This window comes from Vigna unguiculata, chromosome 3, assembly GCF_004118075.2.
Source record: "Vigna unguiculata cultivar IT97K-499-35 chromosome 3, ASM411807v1, whole genome shotgun sequence".
NCBI classification, from domain to species: Eukaryota; Viridiplantae; Streptophyta; class Magnoliopsida; order Fabales; family Fabaceae; genus Vigna; species Vigna unguiculata.
Genome location: NC_040281.1, coordinates 57,301,354 through 57,313,566, shown reverse-complemented (window position 1 = coordinate 57,313,566; position 12,213 = coordinate 57,301,354). Strand labels below are relative to the sequence as shown.

Genomic DNA, 12,213 nt, shown 5'->3' with positions numbered 1-12,213 from the left:
AAAAACATTAACTTTTATCATTAAATGTTTTAATTTTGGTACAAAAAAGGAAAGTAATATATATATATATATATATATATATATATATATATATATATATTTCTCACCTTATAATAATATGTCAAAATGGGTAAGGTTCGTCAAGCTAGCCTGCCAAGCAAAAGGCAAGCTAGGTTGAAATTTCTAACCTGTCAACTGTTGTGGTTCGGTTCGTCTAACTCGTCAAAGTAGTAGGTTAACGACAAGTCAATCCGTCTGGCCCGACAACCCTTTTTTAATTTTTTTTATATTTAAAAATTATTAAAATAAATAATTTTTTTATATTATATATATGATTTATAAACAAAAAAATAAAAAAATAAAAAAATAAAACAATAGTCTGTCATAAGACATAACAGACTACAGAATTCAATTCATTTTGTTGTAGCGAGCCAGTCCAACCTGACATTTTTTGGCAAGTTAAAGACAGGGGAGATAAAACGCTCATTTTGACACTCTTAATCTCATTAATATTTTTGTTTTGGGAATTATAGTATGTTACACTAATAACAAATCTTTTTCTTTTTACTTAAGAAAATAAGTGTGATGCATGGTACAAACATATGGCGAGATACTTATAAAATAGATAAACTAAACAAATTCACCAAAGAAAAGGATAAGCTAAATAACTGCTATGATACATCTATTCATTGATTACAATTTATACGCACATGTATACAATATCTTGATACAATTATTTAATTAACACAGCAATAATATTTTATTACAAGAATGATACAGTTTGATACTTTTCGAATAAAATTACAGGGTCTTTATTATCATATTCATGATTTATTATTATTTTTTTAATTAATATATCTTATTCTATTTCTTAACACGATCTTTGTTAAGAATATAACTATGAGTTAAAATTCTCACTTTGAATAAATTTTTTTTTAAGTAATATATAAAAATTAATATATAAAAAATCATAATTATTCAACTTTAAGATTTTTATGTTAAATAATTATATAAATTATAGTTAATTCGCACATCTAGATATGACACATCTAGTTTAATTAATTATATTTAATCCCCACATGTATACAATTATTTAATTAAAATACCACAATAATTTATTATAAAATAATACAGTTTGATACTGGTAAAATATAATAAAAAGGTCTCTATTATCATCCCCATTATTTATTATTATTTTTCTTAAAATACACTTGACCATTTTAGGTTAATGTGTAAGATACTACCATTCCTATAGACTATATATTCAATTAATATTTATAACAGTCGATACAAATCATTAAATTTAATTTTTCTCCTTTTTATCTATCACAGTTTGAAATTAAAATCAGGTATATAATTATAAATATTTTATATATATATATATATATATATATATATATATATATATATATATATATATATATAATCACGATTCACTTTCAATGCCACCTAATTTATTTTATTAGTTAGATTAAAGTATATAAAAGAATTGATTTTTTAAAAATAAAATTTTACAATGTATGTTTCTAAATCAAATGGCTTTTCGAATAAAATTTCACCAAAATCGTATGTACATATTATATGTATGGGGCTGTTTAGTTTGTATGGCTGGTGGGTGTCATACACGAAATAATTATAAAATATTTTTATAAATTAATCGAGGAATAATTAGGGCTGTTTTTTTTTCACTATATTTTATTGACAAATACTGTACACAGATACTTTGAAATAATTTGGAAAATTATATTGACAATTTTGAACCATGTCTGGACAAAATTAAATATGTTAACAAAAATTAAAAACGTGACCCTCACTTATTACTCATAAATTAATAAATAAAATGAAACTTACCTAAAAGATATTTAGTTTAGTGAAATTATGACGTATGTATTGCAGTTACATTCTACCAGTATTAAAGTACAAGTATGGAGACATAAAAGAGAAATCATAAATTAAAATGTTGATAACTTTCTAGTATACAAACATTTATTATAAGACTGCCATAATTAATAATTATGTTTAAAATTTTAAATTAATATGTCAATTACGTTTATATTTTAATATATTATGAAGAAATCAAATTTTATTTTACATAAATTTATGCTATTTTTATCCAAATATTCTATTAACTAACGCCTTAAAATAACAACAGTTACATAGGTATCGAAAAGTAATTGAACTTTCTGTCTCGAATTACTAGAGAAATAAATTTTAAAAAAATTATAATTATTTATACATTGAATATTAATTAATATAGCTTTTGTTTGTGTAAAAAAAAACTCAAAATTTAAGCGAGTAAATTACAAAAATAACATATGACGATTGTAAGTTTTATTCAGTAGTATAAAATTAATAACATCAGACGTTTTATAATAATATTAAAAACATATTAATGAAATAAAAATATATTAATGTTGTCCTTTAAAAATTTATACTGTAAAAATATATTATTCATTTAACAACACCAAAATACCTTTAGTTTCATAAAATATTTTATTTATACATAATTATAACAAAAAACTATTAGTACATATCACTAATTAATAGAACTTCAGAAGAGAAGGAAAAAATTTTCATCACACAACAAAAGAAGAACTAAGATAATCAAACAACTCTTAAAAGAAAAATTAAAAAAATATAGAAAAGTTATTTCTAGAGATGATATATTTTAAAACTATAAAAAATTTATAATAAAACTATTATTAAAACTTTTTAATATTAAAATAATCAAAATTTTAATTCACTATTGTAAGACCCTAGAAAATGGCGTTTTAAAAGTGATAGTGGTTTAAAAATAGTGAGACTCGATTATTTTAATATTAAAAGATTTTAGTATAAATAGAATTGTTATAAACGAGTTTCATTTTTTTAAAACACACCATCTCTCTAGAAACCACTTTTCTAGAGTTCTCTGACTTCTCTCTAGAGGTTCTGTCTCTCTGGTCGTCTGATTGAAGAACCGAGACCGTAGGATTGATCCTCTCGGCGAGCTCTTTAAATTGGACCGATCAGTTTCTCCGTTCGCGTAAGTTGAGTTTTCGCTCTTTATTTTAGTCTTTTTCTGTTTTCTATTGCATGCAGGTCCTCTTCCGCTTGCATGCAACGTTTTAATCATCAGTATGAGTCTCTGCTGATCGGTGATCATAACGGTATGTCCTGATCGTTCTTGTGATGTTTCTATGTGTAGATAGAGCATCCTGTGGAGTTAGAGGTGTTGACGTTTTTAAGGCGTTGACATTTATAAAGTTGTCTAAACATGATAACAGGTAAGGGAAGCTAACTGTTTTACTTGAATTTCATCTAGAAATCATTCTGATGACTTTGAATTGCATGATTGATTGTTGTATGAGTGCTTGAATTGTGTAATTGAGTGTATGCTTGGATTGTGCTAGATTTCTTTACTGTTGCATGTGAGAACAGATTGGGAATCTGGTATTTTCGCTTAAGCGAGCAGCTCTCGCCTGAGCGAAAACACCAGAAACTCATCCCCTGTTTCTGCGCGAGATCTCGCCTAGGCGAGCCAGTCTCGCTAGAGCGAGATTCACTCTCGCCTAAGCGAGACAACTTAGCTTGAGCGAGAATTCGCCCAGAGTTTGGGTTGTTCTCTGTTTTGAGCCTCGCTCAGGCGAGAATGACTCGCCTAAGCGAGAGAGCCTTTTTGCCTAGGCGAGACCTTCTAGCTTGGGCGAGAAACCCTGCAGTTGAGTGTTATTTCTTTGTTTCTAATGGATGAAGCTATGTTTGAATGTTAAAATATGAACTTAGTTATGATATGCATGAATTGTTATGACTGGTAATATGTGCGGTGAAATTGCATGAAGTTGGAATATGAGAAGAAGTGGTTGAACTAGGATTTCAAGGGAAATTATAAGAGGAATGTTTTAGTGTATGTAAGGACATAAGGACTCAGTTTTGGTTGGTATCCTGACGCTCCTAGTAACCATTAAGACTCATGTAGAGTTTGATGGATTACGTCGGGGGGAGTAGCAGGAGGTCCTAGTCTATGGACCCGATCCGCCATAGAGGTGATGGGACTTACCCTGGGAGTGGTTGGGTGATAACCCCTTGTGTCCAAACTCTGCAGAGTTTGGGAACCATCGCAGGTGCAGGCCACCAAGAGATCCGATGTCGCTTACATAATCCGGATATTGAGTCTAGAGTCATGTAAATGTGTTGTGGTGGTCTATATGATTCTGGTGATAATGAGAAAGATTGCGTGGTTTCTATTTATAATTGAACTGCATGATTCCTTAATCAGATTAGCTTACCCTTGCTTTTTGTGTTCTTGTCTTGTGTTGTATGTTTCCTTTTGCGATGATCACCTATTCGGTGGGAGCAGATGTGGTTGCAGTGTCAAAGGCACTTCTGGAGGATGAAGAGCCATCGTGTTAGTGTTGACGAGGAGGTTTCCGGTGGGAGCTTTAGTAGTGGTCAGTAGTACAGAGTTTATTAGTTTAGTTTAAGTGTATAAGTGATATATTTTTATAGTCATACCTTTTGTAAGACTGTTTTAATATATTGGGTACACTGGATTATCTGTTTTGGAACTATGATGAAACTCCCTATTTTTATTAGTTTTAAGCTGCTGAAATTGGGATGTTACAACTCTCACTTAAAAAATGTCATTCTTTTTAAGTTTTACAATGTTCGACTAATATAGAAAAATAAATTATCGCAAGTAAAATCTGGTTAATGTATGATAAATCGTTATAACTTTTCTCATATGGTTTCTCTTGTATAGAAATGAATTATAATTAATTAATGTTTTTTGTTAGTTTCTCTCGAAAAAATAATTAGAAAACGCGTTCAAATATAATTATACTTTGTAATGTAAAGAAATTTTTGACGGAAATTAAGGCGAGTCATAAGAATGCACATACGATAAATCAATCTTTTTAACGTGTACATAAGAGAAAAAAAAGTCTGTGAAGAGACAGAGATATATTAATGTAATGAAGACATAATTAATGTATTAATTAAAGTAATATATTTTGTATTAAAGAAATATTAATTTCCTGACATGATTTTTTTGTTTGTTCTGGAAGTGCAGTAATGAGATTGGTGATGGGAGGGTGATCCGTGACCATTGATTAAGCAAGGTCCTAACTGGGGAATTTGTTACAGCCACAAAGACAGAGGCACAGAGGGGGGCCCTGTGTGCTCACCCACACCGGACCATAATAATTGTGAGACAAATACCTTTCACAATTAATAACAAAAAAATAATTTCATGAGGATTAGGAAATGTTAAAAAGAAAAAGATAAAAATAGAAGCGGAACCTCGAGATTGATGGATTGGATCCGACGGTGTGGCTTGATTTGCTTAAACAGTGGCATCTGGTGTGTTGTGGGCGGAATGGAAAAGACAAGTCCATGATGGAGTGCCAGGATGGACCATACACGTGTTCGTTTTGTCCACCGTCAGATCTAAATGGGCGCTATAAATTGAAGAGGAAGCACAGTAACGGGGAAGCTGAAGGAACAGAATAGAGTTGGGAAAAAAACAATTATTGAGTGAGTGATTGAGATAGGGATTTATCATCAGTGGGTGTTTTTGTTGGCAACTGCAGAGAAGGGAATGCAGAGAAATGAGAATCCATTGGTTCACTCCGTCTGAGGCAGGTGCTCCTGCCAAACGAAGAACCTCCGGCAGACATTGCCACCGGAAACATGTCGAAGACGGGTAGTTACTAGCTATTCTCTCATCGATTTCGAAATTCCCAATTTCAAAATCAGACAAACCCTAATTTCTGCTGCTGTATAGGATAGTATTGTTATTGTTATTGTTATAGTGTTGATTGAGTAAGGATGAGTGAGAAAGAGAAAGAGAAAGGGGTGGGCGAGGGACAATCGACGTTGCTGCACGGGAAGTACGAGCTGGGGAGGGTGTTGGGGCATGGAACGTTCGCGAAGGTGTACCACGCGCGGAACCTGAAGACGGGGGAGCACGTGGCAATGAAGGTGGTGGGGAAGGAGAAGGTGATAAAGGTGGGGATGATGGAGCAGGTGAAGAGGGAGATCTCGGTGATGAAAATGGTGAAGCACTCCAACATCGTGGAACTCCACGAAGTGTTGGCCAGCAAGTCCAAGATCTACATCGCCATGGAGCTCGTGCGCGGGGGAGAGCTCTTCAACAAGGTCTCCAAAGGTCGATTGAAGGAGGACGTCGCCAGACTCTACTTCCAGCAGTTAATCTCCGCGGTCGACTTCTGCCACAGCCGCGGCGTCTACCACCGCGACCTCAAGCCGGAGAACCTCCTCCTGGACGAACACGGCAACCTCAAGGTCTCCGACTTCGGACTCACCGCCTTCTCCGACCACCTCAAGGAGGATGGGCTGCTGCACACCACGTGCGGCACGCCCGCCTACGTCTCGCCGGAGGTCATAGCGAAGAAAGGGTACGACGGTGCCAAGGCCGATATATGGTCGTGTGGGGTCATCCTCTACGTCCTCCTCGCAGGGTTTTTACCCTTTCAGGATGATAATTTGGTTGCCATGTACAAGAAAATTTACAGAGGGGACTTCAAGTGTCCACCTTGGTTTTCCGCGGAGGCGCGAAGGCTTGTTACCAGACTCCTCGACCCCAACCCGAATACCCGGATTAGTATCAGTAAAGTGATGGAGTCTTCCTGGTTTAAGAAACCGGTGCCGAGGAAGGTGGAGGAGGTGGCGAAGGTGGATTTGGAGGAGATGTGTGAGAGGCCTGCCACCATGAACGCGTTTCACATAATCTCGTTGTCGGAGGGGTTCGATTTGTCGCCCCTGTTTGAGGAGAAGAAGAGGGAGGAGATGAGATTCGCGACGGCGGGGACGCCCAGCAGCGTTATATCGCGGCTGGAGGAGGTGGCGAAGGCGGGGAAGTTCGACGTGAAAAGTAGCGAGACGAAAGTGAGGCTTCAGGGACAGGAGCGTGGGAGGAAGGGAAAGCTAGCGATTGCGGCGGATATTTACGCCGTGACGCCGTCGTTTATGGTGGTGGAAGTGAAGAAGGACAATGGAGATACCCTGGAGTACAACCAGTTCTGCAGCAAGCAGCTTCGTCCTGCGCTTAAAGACATCTTCTGGAATTCCCCACAGAATTCCACACCTGCAATAGTGCTTGAATGAATTTCTAAATTTCTATGTACTCTTGCATATGATGTCCGAGTCTCGTTTTTCTCTTCATTTTAATCTTTTTCTTGTTTATCAACTTTGAGTTTTTAAGACATGAAGGTAAGATTTGTTCTTCTGTTTAAATTCCTAGTTTGGATTCATTTTTAATTTCTTGAATCAGCAGCAACGTTGTGATGATGTTTCGATATGCGAGTAGGTTGATTCTGTGATGTTTTTGTTTGAATTAAGAATGGAGTTTGTGTGAAGAGGAATTGATTATTTGGTTGCATCACCATTCGCCATCGCAATCCCACACCTACGAGAATCAGCTGAACGTAGGTTTCGTTGGTATAACCGAAACGCTTGAATTCTATTTGGTTAGCTAGAAATGTCACGTGAAATCGACTTCAGATTGTTGGACTTATTCTTTGGAACTTAGGCTTATTTTTTCCCTGTGAAAAAGACTTAACCTAATTAAATTTTTACTTTCTAACACTTCTGGAAATTACTTTCTTAACTTTTTTTACCTTCTCTTCTTCAATATTAACATTTTTAACACTCCTTCAAAACATATTTTAAACTGTTATTTTTTAACACATTTCGAAGCTAGTTTCTCTGAAAAATATCATTTTAGGAAAACAAATATCACACGGTGGTAAATTAGTAAAATTGAGTTATATTATAAATAAATAATATTAATTGTCTTTGTTTTAAGCTTTAATAATAAGGGTAATTTTTGGGTAATTTATTATTTTTTATAATTGTATTTTTGTTTCACCAAACTTTTTGTTAGATAGTATGTTCGTGAAGGATTTAATGGTATACCTTTCAAATCTTCAATTTTCTAATACGTTAATGATCATTTTCCAAAACTTAACACGGTGTTGACGCAGTCGAATCCAATCAAGTTTTCTCATCAGTCACCTTTTGTATGATTTTGTCCGTATACATGGTATATACCATTTCACAATTTCCACATCTTCGATCTATATAATTTTTTAAAAGAAAATACGAATATTACTTTGTTGAATTTAAGTAACTTTTTAAAATATTATCTAATTTGATTAGTAAAATTAATTTTTAGTACACAGTATTATTTTTCAATAATTACATGATTACTTAAATATATTATTATTACTATTACTATTATTTATTGCACTTTATAATTAAATAACCAAAAATAAAATAAAAAATGTTTAAATTTGGGTCATCAACTACCCAATGGTACTGTTAAAGTATATAAGGGTTTTAATTGGGTCTTACACTTACCCATTAAAGGAGTGGGTAGGATTTGTGATACAGTGTTATTTCGAATAATGAAAAACAATACTTTTTTTTTTTTTATTAATGCTCTAAATTTTTGTCAAAAGCTCTTTTAATTTGTATAGATATTAAAAATAATAATTTTTTTTTTATTTTTACAAAAATAGTTGAATTCTTCTTTACACATAACATACTTTATATTTAAGTGAATCACTATGGAACACATATTTATATCTTGAAATATTCATGTTAGGACCCTTTGGAGGAGTTTTTAAGTATAACAAACTTCCAAATCAATTATTAATTTCTTAACTTTTCTACTTCAAAATAACTAATATTTTTTTAATGGTTTTTATTTATCTTATTCAAACAAAGTTATTTATACCATTATATTAAGACACTTTCTTGTAATTGCTTTTGATGTTATCTTTTAATTTCCAGTTTCTTTCTTGTCTAACGAGGCCATGCGATGATTATCATTCTAATTTTATGTGTGACTTTTTAAATTTTTTATGATGCGTGAATTCGATTAATTTATCATAACTTAATCATATATTTCAACAATTTCATTTGCTTTATGAAATTGGTTTGAGTTTATTTTGATTTATTCGTTAATTTGAACTTTTGATTGTAGCAGTGTCGGACTATAGTTTATATGTGCACCGAAGTTCTGAATATTGTTTCATTGAACATGTTTATAGTTAAATATTTTTTATATTTAAATATCTTTAGCTAATTAGGTGTATACAATACTTTTGCTTCATCTAATACTTGTCCAATAATTATTCCTAAATCCTTATATTTCATATACATTCCAAACTCAAATTTCAACTAAGTTTTCTAATTTAAACCATTAACAAAAAAATAAAATAAAAAATCCAAGAGATAACATCTCGTACCTTAAAATATCTTATATGATGAAAATATTCTTAAAAGAATTATCATACACACAAAAAATTCTAAAAATAAATAAACTTAGTGCATAGAATTATCTTGTGATTCAATTTCATACATGCAAATAAATTATAGGCATCAAATTATATAAAAAAAATTAATAAACAATAATTATATTTTTTCATAAAGATTGATTCAAAGTAATATTCTTTTATCATTCAATTTTATACATACTAAATAATTATACAATCAATTAATGTGCTCAATTTAGATGTTAGTGGATATTAAAATTTTTATGATGCTTGTAATGTGTTTGTTAAATTGAGTGAAACTCATCAACAGACCTGTCACAAAACCTTAGAAATATATCATAAAGCATCAACATGTACACTTTCATTATAATTTTGGTTACTGATACAATATGAAAGAACATCACAAATATAAAGAAGATTCTTAAAAAGAAACATGGTACTTAGAATCATCACATTCACTTTAAACTGATATCTTCTGTTGCAGAACTGTTCAAAGAACTACAAGTTTGTTGTGTAACTCAGGCAGAAACATGAAACCAGAATACAATTATCACATGATATTCAAAGGATCATCTTAGTTTCCCTCTCAGCTTTGCAGTTTTCAGATTTAATTGTATAAAACATCATGGTACAAATGCTTATATATAGAAACAACAAAAAATGGTTCATTACCCGAGTGATTAGTGCTCCAAATTCTCTAATCTGCAGATATTGACAGCATAAACCAAATTCTGTGCTAATGGAATCCAAGTTCAAAGTACTGAAAACAAAAATACTCTCAGGAAATAAAGTTAATGGAAAGAACACATATTACCATGTTCAGGTGGCTGCCCAAGTAGTGCAGTTTCCCAGGACTTTGTCCTTTGCCTAAAATTAAGGCTACAAAACAAAGTGACATGTTTTTCCAAGTGATTAATTCTGAGCCTTTCAAACTCATAATTTAAAACCTATTTCCTTTGTGTGTACCAAAATTGAGGGCGAGAAAATATCTACACTGTCGGCAAGTAGCAGAGGGAGAAAGAAAGCAAGGGTTTGTGAAATTTCATCAAAAAGAGTTTTCAGTTTGAATTTTTCGAACACCTGCATTTGGATTTTGCGTTTTACACCACCAAGGAAAAAGTACCATAAAAAGTCACGCTTTTCAATATATCAAAAAACCGGAATAAAAGACAAGTAGTTATTAAGATGAACGAGATTATGGCACTTCAAACACAAAAAAGTTGCAAAATACATAAACTCACAAGTTTCTGCACACTTACCACCAAAACCTATTATTTGTCAAGTTTATACCATAAAGAGAAACCATATATAGTGAGTGGAAATTTAAAACCAGATAATGAGTTGCTCCAAGAGTCAGAAAAAAAGAAGTTATGAAAAGATATGAAAGAAAACACACAAAAAAAAATAGAAGAAACTGACAGAAAGAGAAGTGAGCACACACCTGCAATTGTATGCTCTCATACAATCACTATCAGCATGTGCTCACTCTCTTCTGTCAGTCTCTATGGTGTGTTGCCTCTGATAGATTCTCAACATTATTGCATTAATTCTTGTGAGCTTTTGTTTTGGTCGTGAAATGCGGACATCATAAAGAACACTCAAGTTGGCATGTTCTCTCTCTGATGAGTGAGTGAAAAGTGTGAAGTCTGAAACCTCATAAGCTCCCATTTTTGGCATGGTATTGTCCTCTATCTTGATCTCTATATATACGTGCAGCAGAATCACTCCCCAACAAGATTAGGGTTCTTTAATTTCTCTTTGCTTTTCTTTATGTCTCTATCCCTCATTCCCTTTCCTATAACCACCAACAACCAGTTTTATTTTATTTGAAAAAAAAACCAAAAAAAAAAAGAGTTTGAGATTTTTGTTTTGTTTTTGAAAGAAACTTTTTGACTTGGTGTTGAAGGGTGCAGTGATGGTGATTATGTAGGGAGGGTGGTCATGATGGGACTGCGTCACCAATTGAAATGTACATTACTGGAGGGTTAAAGTCACACTCATGTGCTGATAAAAAAAAAAAAAAAAAACTTATTATTTGGGTATATGTAAAATTCGATGATTCAAATAACTATGTCAACCTTTATCAATTAGTCAATTAAGAGATTTATTAAAAATTTTACACAAAATTTCAAGCAATAAGGAAAAGAGTTGTATGAAAAGAAAATGCAGAAAAAAAAATTAAATATATTTTTTATCCTCAAATTATCTTGTGTTTTCATTTTCTATTTTTTTTTTCATGTGTTTTATGAATGGAAAATGATATATGAAGTATTTCTCAATAGTTCACATGGTATTACATCGTTTAGAAGTTGAGGTCTATGATGATATAAATATCTTTTTTCCTTTTATATTGTGAGGCATCTTTTAAAGGCGAGACCAAGATCGTGACAGAATACATACTCCAGCGGACAAGATCTCATATGCATGGTAGTTGATCTTTACAATGTCACTCAATGAACTTTGAATCTTATTTTTTTCTATATTTCAAAACCACTTAAAAGATATCACCTCAGATTATAAAAGAAAATTTGTCAAAATATTATTATCCTTGATATGACTACAATTGGGTTGACCCTTATATATCATTCAATGATTATTGTCCACTTAATCACAATTGTCTTTGCTACTTTAAATATGAAGAAAAAAAGAAGGAAAAAAAATAGATAAAGTAGAATAAAAAGTAAAATTGCTTGGTTAGAAAAAGAAAATATAAAAACACATGAATTTTTTCACATCTTTATTTATGAATAAGTATAAAAAGAATTTCTTGCATTTTATTCTTGTTTTGTATTTCTAAACAAACGGTTAAAATTATTATTTATTTATTTATGTATTTACTCGGTCTGAAATATTTATAGCCAGTTCGAAATATTCGGATACTCAATCCCAAATATTAAAATTCCGAGAGGATCTCAATACATTTAGAATTAAT

General features: G+C 32.1%; 1 protein-coding gene across 1 annotated transcript; it reads left to right on the top strand.

Annotated features, from left to right (window-relative positions):
- Positions 1-5,455: 5,455 nt before the first annotated feature.
- LOC114178235 (CBL-interacting serine/threonine-protein kinase 6) lies at positions 5,456-7,364 on the top strand. The gene has a single exon (XM_028064032.1). The coding sequence runs from the start codon at positions 5,809-5,811 to the stop codon at positions 7,105-7,107; it is 1,299 nt and encodes a 432-aa protein (XP_027919833.1). The 5' UTR covers positions 5,456-5,808; the 3' UTR covers positions 7,108-7,364.
- Positions 7,365-12,213: the final 4,849 nt, after the last annotated feature.